General features: G+C 43.5%; 1 protein-coding gene and 1 long non-coding RNA gene across 13 annotated transcripts in view; one reads left to right on the top strand and one right to left on the bottom strand.

Moving 5' to 3' along the window:
* Nucleotides 1–21,321, top strand: part of LOC145517537 (uncharacterized) — a 42,724-nt gene that overhangs the window by 17,820 nt on the left and 3,583 nt on the right. The gene's annotated exons all lie outside the window — the stretch shown is intronic.
* The window catches only part of SLC26A8 (solute carrier family 26 member 8), an 80,524-nt gene continuing 61,743 nt past the window's right edge, over nt 2,541–21,321 (bottom strand). For 9 of the 12 annotated variants that reach the window (XM_081520193.1, XM_081520195.1, XM_081520196.1 and 6 more), the window contains 9 exons: nt 16,316–16,411; nt 14,907–15,013; nt 14,756–14,825; nt 14,265–14,357; nt 14,028–14,159; nt 8,628–8,993; nt 4,928–4,982; nt 4,643–4,827; nt 2,541–3,327 (listed from right to left, as the gene is read on the bottom strand). In XM_081520193.1, coding sequence (XP_081376319.1) covers nt 2,905–3,327; nt 4,643–4,827; nt 4,928–4,982; nt 8,628–8,993; nt 14,028–14,159; nt 14,265–14,357; nt 14,756–14,825; nt 14,907–15,013; nt 16,316–16,411 — 1,527 coding nt within the window. In that variant the 3' untranslated portion in view covers nt 2,541–2,904. Of the gene's footprint in view, nt 3,328–4,642; nt 4,828–4,923; nt 4,983–8,627; nt 8,994–14,027; nt 14,160–14,264; nt 14,358–14,755; nt 14,826–14,906; nt 15,014–16,315; nt 16,412–21,321 lie in introns of all 12 variants that reach the window. The other 3 variants (XM_081520201.1, XM_081520200.1, XR_014062101.1) reach the window with 2 other exon arrangements.

The raw sequence follows: 21,321 nt of genomic DNA on the forward strand, positions 1-21,321 counted from the left end.
GGCCAGAATACTGGTGTGGGTAGCCTTTCCCTTCTCCAGCGGATCTTCCCAACCCAGGGATCAAACCCAGGTCTCCCGCATTGCAGGCAGATTCTTTACCAGCTGAGCCACCAGAGAAACCCAAGAATACTGGAGTGGGTAGCCTATCCCTTCTCCAGCCGATCTTCCCAATCCAGGAATCGAATCGGGGTCTCCTGCATTGCAGGCAGATTCTTCATCAACTGAGCCATCAGGGATTTGTGCTAAAATAATTATACTTTCAGATCTGGCCTATACTAGTTTTTTTGGCTTTAGAATTTTTCTGCAATTTCCCACGGGAGATATAAAATCTGCAATGATGACCATGCAATGAAAAGTGGGCCAACCAATCATGGCATTTTGTAAAGTTTGAAATGTCAGAATTTCAGGTGACCTGCATTTTGGAACAAGACTCAGCCTTTGAATTATTGCTCACTTTATTCTTTCTTTAATGCTGAACTCTTTACAATCAGTTGACAATTTTTATTCTTATTTTGGGTAAGGATGGATGCTATGGGTTTATAGAGAATGTTCTTTAAAGATAGACTGTAGTCCAAGCATCAGGTTGGTCTTTCTGAGGTCATGCATGAAAGTCAATTTTTAGCTGTGTTGCAGTTATAACAGAAAAGACCAAAGTCTAAACTCTACCAATGTCAGAAGCCATTGGTTCTGTGTTGAAAGAGCTTCCTCTGATGGAAATGTGGGCATGAAAGGGAGCTGGAATGAGAGGGCAGCCATTTATAGAAACTGGACTCTCCATGCATTTCCTGGTCTGTTTTAAATGTGAAATGTTTTCTTGGTTTTGAAACATTTCTGTGCCTGTTCCTGCCACAGTTCAATGTTCCTGACAGTTCATTCCTGGTCTGACCCAGTTTCTGGTTGAACCCTTGGGGCCATGGTAATCACCCTTAGGCTCCATCTGTGGATGTCCCTGAGTGCCCAGCTTCTGTACTTACCCATGGTCACCACTCTTGGTCACCTGTCTGGTTCTGCCTTCCTAGCAGTCATTGGGCCCTGCTTTAAGTCTCTTTCTTGTCCATCAGATGCAAGGCCATATGCCATCACCACAGGAAGAGCTTCTTTGACACCCAAAATAGGTGCAGGTCCTCCTGATGTTATGCCCTCTGGGTTTCTGGTATTTTACCTTCAAGGTACTTATCACAATTTATAATTATTGTTGTTATCTATCCTGCTTGTTTTGTGTCTTCAGCATTTGGGACGATGGTTGGCACATAGTAGGAGTTCAGTAAATGTGCTGAGTAAATAGGAACAAATGGAGCTTGTGACTTGGGCTCCCACCTCTTTTAAGGTTGTCTATGATTGTATGATTGTGGAGAAGGAAATGGCAACCCACTCCAATATTCTTGCCTGGAAAATCCCATGGTCAGAGAAGCCTGGTGGGCTACAGTCCATGGGGTCGCAAAGAGTCGGACACGACTAAGCGACTTCACTTTCACTTTCACTATGATTGTATATGACCTTGGGCTAGTTACAAAACTTATGTCTCACTTTATACATATGTCAAGTAGGGAGGGATATACTATTTTACTTACCCCACAGTTTGGGGTGCTGTAGCAGATGCTTAGTAAATGTCTGTAGAATGAGTAAATGCACCTGCTAGCTCTGTGATAAGAGACACACTTGAACAAGTATTCCTTTCATCTATCAGGTGAGAGAAGTTGATTATCTAAGCAAGAGGAATCTTGTTTACTGAGTGGGAAATAAAAATTCAGTATTCCATATGCCTTTGCCCAGGAGATTATATTTCTCTTCAGGTTGTATCTTAATACTAGACTTTGTTAATGGAGGAGGGGAAATTTTTTTAATGAATTTGGACCAAACTAGTGACTTGATTGACTTTCCCCATTCCTAAGGAGTTTGTGTCTGTCACAAATTTTAACTAAACTTTGCCCACTGACAGTACAGATTCTAGATTGCCTGTATCTTGAAAACCTATAAGAAAGAAGTAATGGTGAAGGTAATCTGAAGACCGCAGGGAGTTGTATAGAGCTAACGTTCACATCAGGTGGTCTAGTTTATTGGCCTTCTGAAACTGTCAAGATAAGATCCTGACCTTGGAATGATGGCAAAACTGCTTTCAGCTTAACAGTTCTTTGTACTACAGACCTTCACAGGCTGGCCTAACTTAACCTGCCTATTTTCCCCAGTACAGTGGAGATAGTCGAGTGTCAGTAGCTCAGTCATGTCTGACTCTCTGTCCATGGAATTCCCCGGGCAAGAATACTGGAGTGGATTGCCATTTCCTACTCCAAGGGATTTTCCCAACCCAGGGATTAGAACCTGAGTCTCCTGCATTGCTGGTGGATTCTTTCACATCTGAGCCACCAGGGAAGTCACATTGGAGATAACTTACATATAAAGTACAGATGCTACGCAGTTTTTCTTTTTATTGCTCCTTTCTTCCCCACCATGTCTACCTACTTCTGGAATTTCTTCCACCTGACATTTTCTTTGGCATACAGAATTCAGAGAAGGGAGAAGATGCAGGAAGGGTCCAGATATAACTAGAGTTATGTATTTTATTTGAGCCTCATCTCTTTGGAGGAAGGGGAACAGAGATGAGGGGAATAATTTAGAGGTGGTCTGAAAAAAATCACAAAGGTGAGGGGTATGAAGAAGAAGTCCTTCAGTGGATCATCTGGTGAAGGTGAGATGACGTGAGCCTGGATAAGGAATTCAGAGATAATTCTTGGTTGGTTAGCATTGTGATCTGGGAGTGCGATCCCAGTGCTGAGCAAGGAAGGAGGCCAGCAGGTGGAGGAGTCGCCAAGCAAGTACTGCTAGTTTGTAACTAGCCTGCATCTCCGGACCAAGTGGCCCCATTTGGGTGGGGAGGATTTGCCAAGGAAATGCGATGCCTTACTCCTAGCTCATCTCCAAGGTATCCTCACTGGTGCCAGCCTTGGATGTATATGGTTGCACATTTTGATGCCTCCTCTCTGCTGACTGTGTCCTAGCCTGAGTCTGAGTTGGGGATCTGGGAATTATAGACCTAAACAGAGACCAGTACTTCTGCCTAGTTGGCCTGGGACTGGCCTCTGGCTCAGGCTCGAGCTCTATCTCTTGATCCAGCTCAGATTCAGGCTCCAGCTCTGACTCAGGCTCCACCTCGCGATCCAGGTCGAGGTCCAGATCCAGCCCAGGGTCTTTAGACATCTGCATCGAGGAGTACAGATCCAAGTCTGATTCCTCCTCCATCTCTGTGTCTGGGAGTAAGGAGAAGGCTGGACTTTTACTTCTGGGGGCTTCTATAAGACTTCTGCTTGTTTTATGTCTTGATTCTTCTTTCTGAAATACACACAGTTAGATGGGTTAAAACTTCCCAAGTGTATTTAATTTTTGAACAGTCAAGGAATTTCAGATATAGTAGGACTTAATGGTACCAGAAAGCATGGCTTCCTGGCAAAGTAGAAAATATTTCTGGCCTAAATTTGCTTTTCATCTTCTTGGCACTCTCTAGTTTCCCAGTTACTTACTATGCTTCAGGCTCCATTAATCCATAACTTCCAACTTCTTTTGTTTTTCTAAGCCAGCCTGGATTTCATGATCATCCATTTAAACAACAGTGGTCTTGTCAGCATTCCCGAATGTCTTGTCTTCTTAATTTTACTTGTCTTTCCAACCCCCTAATGTATAGTATGTCCCCTACATACAAACCTTCAAGTTGAGAGCCTTCAAAGATGTGAATGCACATCTGGTTCCAGCAAGGAACCAGAACCTCTGCCATCAATGTCAGGCGTGAGCGACATTGCAGCTTGCCCTCCATCTCCTATTGCTGACGATCCTTCAGCTCTACCATCTCCCACCTCTCTCCCCACCTCCAGTCAGTAACTCTTCTTACCTGTTCACCCAATGCTAGCCCCTGGATGCCAGCTGTTGTCCTGTACTATTGTACTTTGAAGGTACTGTATTGTAAGACTTAAAATGTTTATTTTTTGTATTTGTTTTTGTGTTATTTGTGTGAAAAGTATTATAAACCTATTACAGTATAGTACTATACAGCCAATTGTGTTACTTGGGTACCTAGGCTAGCTTTGTTGGACTTATGAACGCACTCTTGAAGCAGAACTCATTTGTATGTAGGGGACTTAGTATAATCCCTGGAACTGCGTCGAAGGCCCTTCATGACCTGGACCCTTGCTGTCTTCTTTAGCTTTGTCTCTGTCCATAATCCCTACCTTTCGCTCTAGTCATAAAGTTAGACTGCCAGATCTTTACGTCTGCTAGTTTGTCAGTTTTATTATTCATCCCAAGGGTAGGGCAGGGGGATAGCTAAGGGAGATATTTAAAATAGGTATTAATCGGTATGGCACTGGCAGTAACCGAGCTTGCCGTGAAAGGATTCTCGAGGCCCCTTCTAGGTGGGGTAACCCTTCTTCGGTTGGGAAAGGATCCTGAATGACATGCAGATGTCATGGCAGTGTGGGAACCTGGGGACCAGGTTGACTGCTCTTTACCAACTGGTAAGGGAACCCTTCAGCATCTCACATTCTGGGACAGCCACACTCAAAAACCTTCCCTGCACATTGCTCATCTCTCTCTGATTAGATGTTCCCCCCCTCCCCCCCTCCCCCATGACCCCTGTTGCCTCACATCATCCAACCTTGTCTGTCTCTGAGAAGGTTTCCTGAATGATGGTCTCTGATTCGTCCACACTTAACTCGGAGGATTCTGGCAACTTCCTTGACAAAGCAAATAGCACAGCATCGTGGAGGGTGAGGAACAGCTGGGCCTTAGTGATGCCAGTGTCAAAGAAATCATTCTTCTCAAGTGACCTGACCACAAAAGCTACAAACCAAACCAGGAACATACACAGGGTCAGACACCTGGGGAGGAGAGGATTGAGGATGCAAAACGCAGCCCTCTTCATAGGAGGAAGGATACTCACAGTGACACCCTGCAATGAGCACCAAGATGTTGGCATTTTGGAAAGCGTTGAACATCTGTGGGGAGAGAGGAAACCAGTGATAGAGATCTTCACACTCAGTAGAGGAAAGGGCCTTTTATTAGCTGAATTTTCAAATCTCTTTGGTCATTCACTTGTCTGGGGTCTGTGTACCTCATACCCATTCAGCTCTGTAAACATCCGATGAGCAAACTGCTATAGGCCAGGAAATGGCCAAAGTGCCAGGACTACAGAAGGGGATCAGATGGTCTCATGTGGGGTGGGGAGTGAGAGGGAGGGTTGTCCGTGATCTGAAGTGGGGAAACAGTTCACATAAAGAGATAGTGTTCAAGTGAAGGCTAGACATGGGCTAGACATGGGCACAGGCGTGACAGGGACGCACGGGACAATCCTCACAAACAACCACAACTTGGTGTTATTGCTTAGTGTTTGCACATGACTCCCTTCTCTCTGGAGTTCACTGGACAGAGGTGGCAAGTTGGGGCCCGGAGATGGTCAAGTGACACAGTTGGGCACGGTATTCAGGGACCCTAAGGTTATTTTCAGAACCACTCTGCAAACCTGTATTTCAATTTAGTAAAACATAGATATTTAACTTCAGATTAATAAACATCAAATACTAACCTCAAGTATACATTTCAGCCCATGTACACACACACACACATACATATGCTTTGGGACTATAAATCTTAATGTTCAACTCAAAACAAGTCACTACTAACCTTAATACTCTAAGACTCAACAGGTTCTAACCCTGGGCACTAAGTTGAAGTGTCAAAAGAAACAAAATAGACAGACTCTACTTCTTTCACTACCAGGAAGAAATAAGAAAGTCATTCTTGATCAAACGGTAAATCACAAAGTGATTTGGTAAAGAGCCACCATAGACATACTCTAAATGACAAGCAGTGGGAGACTCAAATCTCATGAATGTAGCTGAGGAATTCCCTGGTGATCCAGTGATTAAGAACCTGTCTTGCAATGCAGGGGACATGGGTTTGATCCCTGGTTCAGAAAGATCCTACGTGCTGTGGGGCAAATAAGCCCATGTGCCATGACTACTGAGCCCAAGGTCCGGAGCCTGTGAGCCGCAACTAGTGAAGCCCATGTGCCTAGAGCCCACGCCCTGCAACGAGAAAAGCCACTGCCATGGTTTTTAAGTTCCAGCACTGAAAGTTCTTTGCACTTGTTGAGGCCCTTGCACCTCAATAAAGAGTAGCCCCTGCTCACCACAACGGGAGAAAGCCTAAGCTCAGCAATGAAGACTCGGTGCAGCCAAAAATAAATAAATAAATAAAACTTTTTTAAAAAGAAGCTTAAATGGAGTAATTATCTCTAATAAGACCAACCACTGGGATTTTTCTTAGTGAGTGTAAGTTATCAATTATAAAGTAAACAAAGCAATGATTTCCTCCAACAAAGCAGTATAGAGCAAAACAAACGGCACAGCATCAGGGAGGACAAACCACTGCTGGGCCTTGGTGATGCTAGCATCAAAGAAATCACTCCTCTCAAATGCCCTGACCGAAGAAGCTACAAACCACACCGGAAACAAACACAGGGTCAGACCCCTGGGGAGTAACTTGCAATTTTTAAAGTGTGAGAGTGTGCTGTGAGTCTCTGACGGCTGCAAAGTTAAGGTGCCAGACATGACCTGGGGCGGAGAGCCATCAACGTAGGCCAGGTGTGGAAGGGTCATGCCAAGGACCAGAATGTATGGTGCCTCCACAAAAATGAAAGATGAGAGAGAGAGGGAGGAGAGGATGGCACAGCTACACAACAGGGGCAAGAGTAATATAAAGTCAGAGGCTTTAAGTTCCAGTGCTGGACAGGTCCCTTCCTGGCTGTGAGCCCAGGACTCTTAGGGAGAAATACGGCTTGTCTCTCAGGGCTGTTGTGAGAACTAAATGAAACGGTGTATATAAATGTGCTCAACTCAGTCTGGCATGTAAGAGACATTCAATAATGTAAAGTCAATGAAATCTAAAGGTACAACTACAGTGTAAGACTGGGAGAAGAGAACCCAGCCCAGTACTACAACCTAAAATGGGGAAGTCCGAAAGATAAGCTATAATCAAGTATATCTGAGTCTACAAATGGAGTTGGGGGGGGTTGGAGGGGAGAGGGTCTCATGGATGGGAAAACCCTTAAAGTAAATCTCTTCTCAGCCTCTCATTTTATGGATGAGGAAACCAAGACCCAAAACAATTTAAAAAGTTACCTTGGGTCCAATGGACAGGGGGTGGCAGTCAAGCCAGGACAAAGCACACACCCACAGACCACTTTCTGCTCTGAAAAGCTTCCTATTGCCTTAGACCAAAGAGGAGCTGGATTCACTTAAAACAGAATCATATTTGCTTGGGAATAAGAAATAGGATAAAATATTTACAAATATTTTGTTACATAGAATTTGAGCAAAAAAGAAGGAAAGTCAGCTGAAGGAGCAGCTCTCAAAAAAAAAAGGTGGGTGCAGTCAGAGCTGGGAAGCGAGTGGGTTCAGGATATGTTAAACTGAGCCAGCAGGCACAATAGCGAGCGAGAATGAAAAGAGAGAAGCTGCCTGAGAAAAAGATATTTATGAGATTTTAAAATTAGAATATGATTTTTTTACAATGTTGCATTAGTTTCTGCATACAATGAAGTGAATCAGCTCTATGTATAATACATCCTCTCTTGGACCTCCCTTCTACTCTCCCTGCATCCCACCCCTCTAGGTCATCACAGAGCACTGAGCTGAGCTCCCTGTTACTGGCAGGTTCCCACTAGCAGCTTCCCACAAGCACTATTTTGTGCTTGCTGTGTACTGTGCTTAGTTGTTTAGTTGTGTCTGACTCTTTGTGACCCCATGGACTGTAGTCTGCCAGGCTCCTCTGACCATGGGGATTCTCCAGGCAAGAATACTGGAGTGGGTTGCCATGCCCTCCTCCAGGGGATCTTCCCAACCCAGGGATCAAACCCAGGTCTCCTGCATTGCAGGCGGATTCTTTACCATCTGAGCAACCAGGAAAGCCCATTTTGTGCTTATGAGACATTAAACAATAAAACCAGTATGGTTGGTTGTGCACCTAAACTGTCCATATTTGTACAAGGAGAGAAATGAAAACTGTCTGAGAAACCAGAAGGTGGGAGAGAAATCAGGACTCAGGGAACGCTGCTTTTGAAGGAAAAATCTTTCCTGCCTTTCTCACCCAAAGAGGCAGGCAATGAAGAGAGAACTGGGGAACATCCTTATGAGTCTGGACTGGGGTCCTGGACTGGGCAACCTCACACCTGATGTGTCACTTCATCACAACTTCTTCAAACCTCCTGAGTGCCTTTTAGAGCAGCTGAATAGTAGAGAATTCTGTGTGAACTTTTTTCTGTAGCATTTGAACCTATTCCTTCAAATTTTTTGTAACTAACTCCCAAGATGTGCCAGGAGTTGCTGGGCGTGGCACAGATCGTTTCAATGGTGTTAAGAGTTTTCTAATTTTTAGTCCTTGAGAAACAACATGCCATGCTTAGGGAACCAGCCCTTGTTTAGTAAATCAGAGTTGCTTCATTTTCTTTTTATTCTGGTTGACCTTAAACTATCTTTGGTATGCAAGTTTCTAGTGGCCCAGGAGTCACAGAGCAGCTGATCAGTGACTAACAGGATTCAGTCAGGGATCAGAGCTCTTGTGAACACCTCCTTAGTACTTACCTGTCTTAATATGACCAAAGCCTGTGCGTCCACAAGATGTACCATGGAGAAGTCCAAGATGACGGTGTGGACGCTGGGTAGAATATTTGAAGACGAGTAAGGCAGGAGTTTTGTAGCCCTGACCTGAGTATCAGAAGCCTCAGGGAGTGTGATCGTCATGCTCCTGGAGGGGTCATCAGAAAGCCAAACTTTCTCCACCTCCTCATAGTTTGGGCTTCTCTGAGATGTGGAAGATGTTATGTACGGTACTTGGCCTTCAGACATAGTTTGGGCTGTGCCCATGCTCTCGAAACGTGAGCAGCGGACCAGGTTAATGAAGGAGGAGCCTCGGCCCCGTTGAACTTCATATCGTTCTGTGTAAATAACCTGGGACGACAGAGTTAGGGGAGGACTACGATAAGACTCCAATAAGGCTGGAAGTGTTTGCAACTATGCTGTTTCTATCTACAATTCACTTCACTTGCCCTTGGAAAACTTCACAAACCACGCACTATACCTTTCTTCTTCGATATTTCATTATCACTGCTAGCTTGTGACTAAAACCATATTGATCTTTTTTTTAATTGGAGGATAATTGCTTTACAATATTATATTGGCTTCTGCCATACAACAACGTGAATCAGCCACAAGAATACACATCCCCTCCCTCTTGACTCTTCCCCCACGCCCCATCCCATCCCATCCCTCTAGGTTGTCGCAGAGCACAGCGTTGAGCTCCCTGTGCTATACAGCCGCTTCCCATTAGCCATCTGTTTACCCATGGGCTTTCCTAGTGGCTCAGTGGTAAAGAATCTGCCTGCCAAACAGGAGATGCAAGTTCGATCCCTGGGTTGGGAAGATCCCCTGCAGAAGGGAATGGCTACCCACTCTCGTATTCTTGCCTGGGAAGTCCCATGGACAGAGGAGCCTGATGGGCTACAATCTATGGAGTCGCAAGACTCAGACACAACTTAGCTACTAAACAACAACAATGTATATAAAGCCACATTCATCTTCCCTGATCCTCACCACTCCCCCACCACCAACTTCCTCCACATGTATCAGGGATATTATCATTGTCCTAGTGAGCCAGACTTTAAATCATCTTTGATTTATTCTTTTCCCTCATCCCTGGGTTCTAATTAGTCTCCAGCACCTACTATAACTTGGAAATATTGGATTATAATTGCTTATGGAAAAGTTGAACAAACTTTTTGGCCAACCTAATATTTCTTCCATCAGTCCCTTTTCTCAACCATCCTTCTTTTATCAGTGAAACTGCTGTCTGTCAAACTTCCTCAAGAAGACAAAAGTTACTAGAGCATAGCTGAATTTACCTTCCACTCCTCTTACCCTCCTAATGGGCCTGGGGTGCTTGGCATTTCTTAAGGACAGAACCAAGCCTCAGGAATACAACGGCAAAAAAGATGTGAATGTTGACTCTGTAGTCATGGCTGTCAGATTCTACCTGGGGAGAGGGCACATGTCCATTTAAAGGATGAGTAACACCTATAAAGGAAATCTTAAAGGAAATCAACCCTAAATACTCATTGGAAGGACTGATGCTGAAGCTGAAGCTCCAATACTTTGGCCCACCTGATGCAAACAGCTGACTCATTGGAAAAAAAACCCTGATGCTCGGAAAGACTGAAGGCAGAAGGAAAAGAGGGCAACAGAAGATGGGATGGTTGGATGGCATCACCAATGCAATGGACATGAACTTGGGCAAACTCCAGGAGATGGTGAGGAACACAGAAGCCTGGCGTGCTGCAGTCCATGGGGTCTCAAAGAGTTGGACACAACTTGACGACTGAGCAAAAACAGCAACCTATATGGACAAGAACTGGAAGGCATGTAGGAAAATGAAGAATTTGTTTGCTACAGAAGTATACTTTGGGATGATGTTTCTTCAAGAAAAATCTGTTCTAATAATGTTGCTTGTGAAATAAACTTTAAAAATAGGGAAAAATGTAAAGAAAACTATACATGATAGTATATATTGTATTGCTAAAAATGGTGTGAACAAGTGATAATATTACAGTTCAAAGAAGAGAGATGTTCCCCAAGTCTTGACAGTCACTGAGGCCAGGCCTTGGGGGGACAGCTGATGGTGGGGTTCAGTGGTGGGGAGATTCAAGGTTCTCCAGGCAGAATAAACCTCTGAGGGACTTCCTGGGTGGTCCAGTGGCTAAGACTCCACTCTCCCAATGCAGGGGTCCTGGGTTCTATCCTTGGTCAGGGAACTAGATCCCACAAGCTGCAACTAAGAGTTCACGTGCTGCAATGAAGACCCAGTGCAGCCAAATAAGTACATAAAAATAAATACTAAAAAAATAAACCTCCAAGAGCCTCCCCACTTCTCTCCATCTCCTCTACACTCTTTCAAGAGCTTTCACAATCCACACCCTCTGGGTCTGCCTGAACTTACTGCCCAGGCCAAGCCTCTTACTCTGACGTGCTTGTGATCAGTAGCTCAGTCACGTCTGACTCTTTGCGATCCTTTGGACTGTAGCCTGCCAGGTGGCTTTGTCCATGGGATTTTTCAGGCCAAAAAAACAAAAAAACTGGAGTGTTTGGGCATCTTCCCGACCCAGGGATTGAACCCATGTCTCCTGCATTTCAGGAGGATTCTTTATTGCTGAGCCTTTGGGGAAGCCCTTACTCTGACAACCCCATGCTCATTTTTACCTCAGTGTCTCTGCCCAAGCCTATTCATGGAATGAGAGTCCTCTTTTTTCCCACCTGACGTAAATCCAATTTTCTCTCTCCTGCCCGGCTTAAGTCCATCACTACCGTGATGTTTCCCTGCCTTTTTGAGTTCATGCCCATCTTTTTTTACCTGAAGTCTTAGAGTTGTTAGAATACAGACACACAATTTAGAACATAGCAATATGCTGCATAATGTGCTTCACCATTCTATTTTCATCACCACTACTTTTTGTGCTATCAAGACAGAAATAAAACACTGCAAATTAAACTATAATATTGCCATTGATTATATAATGTATCTAAATTTCAGAGATGGGAAATAATGTGTAGTTTTGGATGGATAAAATACAATAATAACCTTAAATGTCACATTAATAGAGTGTTGTCTCTCCGGTTTCTTTCTTTTTTTGGCCATACAGCACAGCTTGTGGAATCTTAGATCCCTGATCAGGGATTGAACCTGGGCCCACAGCAGTGAAAGCACAGAGTCCTAACCACTGGACTGCCAGGGAATTCCCTCAGTTGACTTAAAATTCCATGAATTGCTTCAAAATAATCCTGTGATTTTGATGGGTTATAGGTGGGTAGGGGTATTGATGAAATGATTGAATATGAGGTGATAAATCTTAAAGTGGTTGGTGGGTACATAGAGGCTCATTATACTTGTTTCTACTTTTGTATCTGTTCAGATTTTTCCATGAAAAGCTTTTAAAATAAAGAACAACCCAAATGAACCTTGAGGACATTATGCTAAATGAAATAAGCCAGTTGCAAAAAGACAAATGCTGTATGATTCCACTTATATGAGGTATCTGGAATAGTCAAATTCATAGAAGCAGAAAGTCTAGTGGTGGTTGCCAGGGGCTGGAAAGAAGAGGAAGTGCCAAGTTGTAGAATGGGTCAGAGTTCCAGTTTTTCGAGATGAAAAAGTTCTGGAGCTATCTGGTGGTGATGACTGCACAACAGTGTGAATGTGTTTAACACTACTGAACTGTACACTGAAAAATGGCTCGGATGCTAGATTTTATGTTATCTGCTTTATACAACAATTAAAAAGAAAGACCTAGAGGCAGAGGCCCCTAAACATTTGGTTTTCTTTTTCTTAGTGTCATAGTTCTGGGTACCTAGTATAAGCCCAACAAATACTAGATGATTGTTTCCTACTCTAAAATATATTCTCTGATGCCTTATAAACACTCTCTACCATATTCAGTGCAATGTGGATACAAAATAAAAATCAGAGACAGTGTTAATTCTACTAGTAGAGTTAGTCTTCTTGGCAGGGAAGTTGGTATTTTCCAGGAGCTCAGGAGAAGTATGCTCCATTCAGCTGTATGGGAATGTGAATGGGCTTCCCCGGGTGGCTCAGTATCCACCTGCCAATGCAGGAGATGTGGGTTCAATTTCTGGAATGGGAAGATCCCCTGGAGAAGGAAATGGTAACCCACTCCAGTATTCTTGCCTAGAAAATCCAATGGACAGAGGAGCCTGATGGGCTACAGTCCATGCTGTGTCACACACACACATACACGCACACACACACACACACACGCACACACACACACACACACAAGCGCATGCTCTGTATTTGTCAGTGCCCATGTGAGGAGGGGGATGGGAAGTGTGCGTGTATGCATGTATGTGTTTTGTGTGTGTAGATACAGCTGCCGCTCCAGGGTGTAGGTACACATGAAGTCCTCAAAGATGGAAATGAACAGCCTTGCTCTGGGGAAAGGGAATATTTAGACCAAGTCTGAGTTGGAAATGAATGAGCACTTTAACTCAGCCGCTAGAATAATCTTCTGAACCATGTCTTCTTCTCCGCCCTCCCCACCACATCATCATTGCCCTGGTCACAGGCTGATATCAGGAGACCCTGACAGACCCTTGGGAACCCCAGCCAGCTTGACCCTGCTGCAAATTAGGAAACAATCTTTCAGTCACTTGTTCTTAGAAATCTATAGCCAGGGAGCTAAAGTCAAGGAAAACAGGGACAACCAGGGAACTACCGACAATCGCAACAGGCAGACTGTGTTCTGAGCTCAGATAAGTCACTGGTCGTTGAGAAGGGAGTCAGAACTTGAGACATCTCCTGCCTCTTACTCTCAGGGCAAGATCTGACCTGAAAGGGAACCTCTGTCTCCATTTCTGAGTAGAAACGGAGGTTTCTGATTATTCATGGTTCACCTATGAGTTAAAAATCCCTGAAGCGGTTTAGATTTTCTTTTCTTTCTTTTTTTAGAAAACTATCAGTGCAGGGCTTCCCTGGTGGTACAGTGAATAGCCTGCCAATGCAGGGGCCACTGGTTCGATCACTGGTCCGGGAAGATCCCACTTGCCGCAGGGCAGCTAAGCCCATGTGCCACATCTGCTGAAGCCCATGTATCCTAAAGTCTGTGGTGGTTGGTGGTTTAGTCGCTAAGTCGTGTCCAACTCTTGTGATCCCATGGACTGTAGCCCACCAGGCTCCTCTGTCCCTGGGATTCTCCAGGCAAGAACACTAGAGTCTGTGCTCCGCAACAAAAGAAATCACTGCAATGAGAAGCCTGTGCGCTAGAGAGTAGCCGCTTGCTGCAACTACAGAAAGTCCGCTCACAGTAATGAAGACCCAGTGCAATGATACAAATAAACAAATAAATAATTAAAAAAAAAAAAACCTCTACTAGTGCATTTCTTTATAAAATGTAGGAGAAAAGAAGAGGTGTTTCTAACCCTGGGCGATGGCTCTGGGTCATCACAGTTGCAGTAACACCGACAAATCTTTCCTCGCAGTGCGCCCTCTTCATTTTGATTGAACAGGGTATAAATTTCTTCTTCTGTAAGCGGCACCTTTACCATTTCAATCTGAAAGACATATGCTGGGTCTAATTCAAGTGGTGAGTGGGGGAGGGAAGAACACTCTGGGACCGAGAGGGAAGCAGGTGGGGAGAAGCAGAGGACAGCCCTCACCTCCTCTAACACCTTGCGCTTGAGGTAGTGAACGTTGACAAATGTGATGGCATTGCAGCACTGGAAGATCTTCACCCCTGGAATGTTTGTAACCTGCAAGACGAATAAATGTACACTTGAGGGCAATTTTTCAGCTCTTTTATGGAGTAAGGGAAAAAAAAATCCTTAGAACATCCTGGAGAATCTGTGTTCTTTATAAGCATCAAAAACTAACAAATTCCTCCCTCTGGTTTTCACCCCCTGCTTTCTTCTTTTCCCCTCTTATTTCTTCACATCTCTCTTTTTCTTGGCCCTCCTCCCTCTGAAGTACATTTAAAATTATCCTTAACTGGCTGCATCACTTTCCCCGCCTTTGTAAATGCGTATCTGCAGTGCAGCGGAGGGGAACAAAGGAGCTTAGGGTTTTTTTTTTTTTTTGTAGAAAAACTAAGCAGCAGGCCTGGTCCATCCCATCCTTTGGGCAAAGGAGTGGGACTCATTTGGATTCTTACCTCCCGATAGTCTTGGAAGCTTCTATAAATATTGGTGTTAGGGATCTGACCCAGGAGGAGAATCTTAGTTCTGTAAGGAAATGCATTTGCCTTTAGGTCACAGTTGCCTCACCTTGACACGGCCCACCTCCTATTACCCCAGACAAAGTACCTGTGTGACTGAACAGTGATGATGAAGAAGGCAAAAGTTACTCCAACAACTAGTCCAACATCCAGTCCCAGCAAAATTGCAGACATGAACGTCACCATCCAAATGAGCTTATGGAAAAGAGGAAGGAGGAGAAAGGGAGATCGTGACAACAAGCAGAATTGAGAAAATCACAAGTCCTCTTCCTCAATTCACCTTTACCCTTTTTCTCCCAACACCTAGGATTTAGAGAACAAATTCCACAGCCACATGGACTGATGCTGTCACAAATGATTGGGCCCCAGGGCTGCCTAGCAATTTTTTTATGCATTCTTGGTTACATCTCTCTTTAATTTTCTCTTAAAACGTCAGTTTCCGCTTGTGAAAAATTGGGGTAATAATATCTGCTTTATAGAATTTATTGAGATTAGAAATACTGTTTGGAAAGCAACCCAGAACACTCACCAAATTACTGGTTGCTATTTTAAGACCCATGATAGTCATTAGGAATCTTTAATATCCTTTTCAAGCCCGTGTCCCACCACCTACTCCATCTCTCAGCAGGTGATTTGACTTTCATTTTCATACAGAAGATAGGCTGAGGGGGAGAGATAAATTGGAAGGTTGGGACTGACATTTATAGGCTACTGTGTATATGGGGAAAGAATTTTTTTTTAAAGGAGTGGATATATGTTTATGTGTAATTGATTCACTTTGCTGTACACCTGAAACTAAACAACATTGTGAATCAACTATACCCCAATAAAAAAAATTTTTTTAAAAAGAAGATGGGTTGAAAATCCCTTAACTGTTTACTCCACCTGCCATCTGTTTGTTAGTATCTGCACTCAACCTTCCCTTGTTCTCTCCAGGGCTGTTGGAAGTGCTGTCTCCACTCCAAAGACCAGAAGCTCTAACTGTACACTGGACCACATTTCCCTCTTAACTTCTCAGGGACCTGGATCTTCTGGGTCCTTCTCCTCTCATTGCATCATCATCCCCTATCTCATTTCTTGCTATATCCCCCATATGTCCTCTAGTTTTCTTCTCCAGAGAAAAGGGGAGCACTCCATCAGTTACTCTTCCTGGCAAGATGCCCTCTCCTCTTGTTAGCATTTGTTTCCCCTCTCCTGGAATGCAGTTGTATTAACCAGACTAAAAGTCACTCAAATATGCCATGTATGATGAACCCTTTTTACCAGATCTGTGTGTAACTGCAGCTGCTTAATTACTTCTGTTTTATCGAACTTCATATAGTTGAATTGGGGTCTCAGTATTTCTGTGCACCAGATAATCTTGACTCCCCATTTTTTGAGCAACAGCAGAGATGCATCAGATGGTGGGTTCACGCTGATCCCTTTCGTTTGCTCTCCCCTTCTCTCTGCAGGCTTCCCCTCCATCCTTCCCAGCCTCCCCAGTGCATCTACACTCACACAGTCATACTGGTTCTGCCTCCACAGATTGGGTAGGGTGTAAAAAGCTTCAAGGAAGGGTAAGACGTTACTCAGGATAATACCAGCCACTATAGCCTGTGGGGAAAAAACAAACCCTGCTTCATTTTCCCTTCAGGGGTAAAGCTTCCAAATTTCCACAAAGGAACCACAGAGACTTGGTCAGCCTTGCCACACAGAGGTATTCTGCACTAATATTTCATACAAACACCAGGTCTGTGCTGCAACTCACTGTCCAGTCAAATAAGTATTCTCCACATTTGTCTCTGCTCACCTTTATAATTTGTCAAACACACAAGACACAGCAAGGCCATGTGACTCATTTGGCCAGTAACAGCTCTCAAAAGCCCCTTTTATTTTAGGGTTTTTGAATATGGACCATTTTTAAAATCCTTATTGAATTTGTTACAATATTGCTTCTGTTTTATGTTTTGGTTTTTTATGGCTGCAAGACATGTGGAATCTTAGCTCCCCGACCAGGGATTGAACTCATACCCCCCAGGATTGGAAGGTGAAATTTTAACCACTGGACCACAGGGAAGTCCCCACATGCCCCTTTTAGATTCAGATCATTGGTTACTTACGCAGACAGTGAGAGCAAGAGTAGCCACAAGTCATGATCATCTAGTCCCTTCTGTTTCCATGTTGTCACTTTTGGTGTAAGGATGAGGCAAGACCCATAGGAAGGCTGGCACCTTTGGCCATTTGTCCTATTCTGTGCCTATTTGACATTGCTTTGTCTAGTTTGCTTGACATAACCTATGTGACTGATGTTGCTTAGAAACCATTCTCAGATGGGGTGACAAATTAAGAGAATGTCCACTCACAGAAATTCTGAAATAGTTTCAATTTGGTGTTTTTGTTTTTGTTTTCCCCAAGCCAAATCATGATGTACTACGATTATTTCAACAGTGAGATACCACTGGTTTGGTCCATCAAATTAAATTAGCAAATTTAAAACATTGAGGACATTCCATTAAAAATGGGTATTGCCCTTTTGAAAAATAATTTGGCAGTATATCAAGAAATACTAGGGCTTCCCAGGGTGGGCGTTAGTGGTAAAGAACCCGCCTGTCAAAGCAGGAGACTTAAAATATGTAGATTTGATCCCTGGGTCGGGAAGATCCCCTGGAGAAGGGCATGGCAACCCACTCCAGTATTTATGCCTGGAGAAGCCCATGGACAGAGGAGCCTGCCTATAGGTCATAGGGTTGCAAAGACTTGGACACGACTGAAGCGACTGAGCAAGAAATACTGATTGATATGCTTTCGTACAGAACTTTTGTTTTCCCCTTAGAAATCTATCCTAAATATAGAAAACGGTAGATGTACAAAATTGCTCATTGTTGTGTTATTTATAATAAAAAAACTCAGATAACCTAATTTAAACTGATTAATAAGTGATAGTAAGAGTATCACGTTATATATGAAATTAACAAGAATACCAGATTGTGTGTACAGTTAGATCACAACTACACAAAGTAAAGGCTGCTTCCCTGGTGGCTCAGTGGTAAAGAATCTGCCTGCCAATGCAGGATACACGGGTTCAATCCTTGTGGTTGGGAAGATCCCCCGGAGAAGGAAATGGCAACCCATTCCAATATTCTTGTCATGGACAGAGGAGCCTGGCAGGCTACAGTTCATGGGTTGCAAAGAGTCAGACATGATTTAGCGACTAAACAACAACAGCATACAAAGTAAATACCATCTGTTTATAGAGAATAATATTGGTTAGGTATATGCCAAAATGTGAATAGTGGTTTATTTGTGATTGTGGCTTCAGGGACTGCCACCTCAGTGTGTGGCCAATCTATCTAAAAAATAGATTTTTGTCTATTATGAATTTTCCAAAGTTTAAAAAGTAAGCATGTCTCCTTTTGTAATGGAAAGACAGTGTCTTAAATATAAGAAAATGAAGATCAATATTCATAGGGGTATAAAATCATCAGGCCCTCAAAGTAGAATCGAACATACTTTAAGAAACATTTCTCATCCTTTTCCTAGCCATCTAGCCAATTAGAACTGATCCCACTCAGAAGTGGCTTGGATCCAGGCTTACTCTGGTTTTCTGAGGTTACTCAGTAACCAGTTGGATGCAACAAGTCAGTAGAGGGGGGAGGAACAAAAATGAAGTCAGCAGAAATTACTTGTTTTCCAGCTTCATCTTTTCACCAGTCAAAAATCTCCCCAAATTTCTGCAATTAGGAGGGAGATGTGGTAGGAAAGATAAGAAATTCAACTTCACAGGGTTTTTACAAGACTTTTGGCTTGAGGTATGAAGTATGAGGGCTCCCGAGGTATCTCAGTGGTAAAGAATCCACCTGCCAATGCAGGAGACCCTGGAGACGTGAGTTTGATACCTGGGTCAGGAAGATTCCCTGGAGGAGGAAATGGCAACCGTTCCAGTGTTCTTGCCTGGGGAATTCCATGGACAGGGGAGCCTGGTGGGCTACAGTTCATGGGGTCACAGAGAGTTGGACAGGACTGGAAGACTGAGCACACACACAGAGTATGACAGGGAAACAGATCTTTTTCATGAAATATACAATAAAATTTTTACCTTTCTGAACATTAAGATAAAACATGCTCATGTGCAAAGAAGAATTGAATTTATATATATTTTCCATCATACGAGAGATAACATTTTGGTATAGCCTATGTATTTTTTTTCCCACACAAAATCGGAACAATATTGAATACACTATTTGTATTACATTAAAAAATGTGTATTGGGTCCCTTGCTCACTAGTTGAGATCCTTGCCAGGATGCTCTACCAATTACTCTCCCAAGAATTTTGCAACAAACTACCCATAGTCATTCAAAGAAGGAAGGATAGGTGCTTCCTAGAGGGGTGGAATGGGAGGGGAAGCTCAACAGGGAGGGGACATATGTATACATATGGCTGATTCACGATGTTGTACTGCAGAAACTAACAGAACACTGCAAAGCAATTATACTCCAATAAAAACAGGAAGGAATCATTCATAGTTTAATCCTCATAGAGAGCCATGGTTATAGAAATTCAGTTATTCCACTGATCAGATTGTGTTCGCATTTTCTCACCCAGCAACATCCTAACTAGATGATGTAAAAATAACATGCCAGAACATGGTTGGCCAAAAGCAAGGGCTGTTCTATCCCCAACATATTTATAATAAGGAAGGGCTTCCCTGCTTTTGTCACTGTGCATGCATGCATGTGTGCTCAGTCATGGCTGACTCTTTGGAACCCCACCGTAACCCACCTCTGTCCATGGGATTTTTCAAGGCAAGAATACTGGAGTGGGTTGCAATCTCCTTCTCCAGGGGATCTTCCCAACCCAGGGATCGAACCCACATCTCCTGCATCTCCTGCCTTGGCAGGAAGATTCTTTACCACTGAACCATCTGGGAAGCCTCACTTTTATCACTACCCTGCAGTGAATTCAGACAGATTTTTATTTGAGATTTTTTTTTTTTAATTCTGATTCTTCAGGCTATAAAGAAAAAATATCACTGTCCAAAGTAAATTAGTGAGTGGCCTACCAAAAATAGACTCCCAAGAGTTATAGCTCCAAAGATGCTGCATAAGCTACATTCTGGAGATGACTTCTGCTGGGAATCAGAGGACAGCTTGTGTGATAAACACAAGCTTAATCCCACCCACCATGCATATATTTCCTGGCTCGTTTCCAAGATCCCTGAATCACAAGAACCAAAGGCAGCAACAGCCTTAAGATGGTCCTGTTCTACTGAAATGTGACATTCACCAGGTGGAACTGTTGTTTAGTTGCTAAGTGTGTCCAACTCTTTTGTAACCCCTTGGACTGTAGCTTGCCAGACTCCTCTGTCCATGGGACTTCTCAGGCAAGAATACTGGACTGGAGTGGGTTGTCATTTCCTTCTCCAGGGCATCTTCCTGACCGAGGGATTGAACCTGCGTCTCCTGCTTGGCAGGCGAATTCTTTACCACTGAGCCACCAGGGAAGTCCCAAACATGTTCAAAAGGATGGGTATAATATTTACAACCACTCCAGCTTAGGGACCGCTACATCAGTGGGTAACCAAGCTGCTGCACCAGGAATAAAATCTCCTCCCTTGCTGCTGCTGCTTAGTCGCTTCAGTCATGTCCAGCTCTGTGCAACCCTATGGACTGTACCAACCAGGTTCCTCTGTCCATGTGATTCTCCAGGCAACAGTACTGGAGTGGGTTGCCATGCCCTTCCTCCAGGGGATCTTCCCAAGCCAGGGATTGAACCCAGGTCTCCTGCATTGCAGGCAAACTCTTTACCACTGAGCCACCAGGGAAGCCCCACCTCCCCAACTTAGTAGTATCTAAAAATGACTAAAAGGAACACGGAGGAAATTTAAAAAGAAATCATGGACACTGGGCATTGACCTATACTGTAACTTAGAACAAATCGATTATAGTCAGTAATTAATGCAATTGGCATTAATGTAAAGTCATCATCCATTTCACACAAAGGGAAGAAATGGCACGTAAATACATAGAGGCATTCTAGCTGAATACAGAATTAAAACTCAACTTTTAGTTTTGTGAACTGACCAAAAGGCAGGGTGGCAGTGGTAGGGGGAGTGAGTTCACATGAATGCAGAACAAAGACTTCTGGAAACCGTTTAGGAAAACAGATGGCATGAAGGCACAATGAGTTTCCAAGCCTATGTTGGTAATGGGCGTTCTGGCATCTGAAGTCTATTTTGGTCATATTTAACTGAATCCTTACTTCTAAAAGCTTACTTTATAGCTACAGCAATTTAAAAAAAAAGATAAATGAGGATGAGAAGAATCACAATTGTTTCTTGAGAGCCTATTATTAGCTCAAAACTGTTCTCTCTACATTATACATATTATCGTGTTTAACTCCTAGTCCTGTGAGGTGCTTAGTCACTCAGTCGTGTCCAACTCTTTGTGATCCTGTCCATGGGGACTCTCCAGGCAAGAATACTGGAGTGTTGAGGTTTGATAGAAAACAACAAAATTCTGTAAA

This window comes from Giraffa tippelskirchi, chromosome 8 (assembly GCF_054371585.1).
Source record: "Giraffa tippelskirchi isolate mGirTip1 chromosome 8, T2T-mGirTip1v1.2.pri, whole genome shotgun sequence".
Classification (NCBI taxonomy): Eukaryota; Metazoa; Chordata; class Mammalia; order Artiodactyla; family Giraffidae; genus Giraffa; species Giraffa tippelskirchi.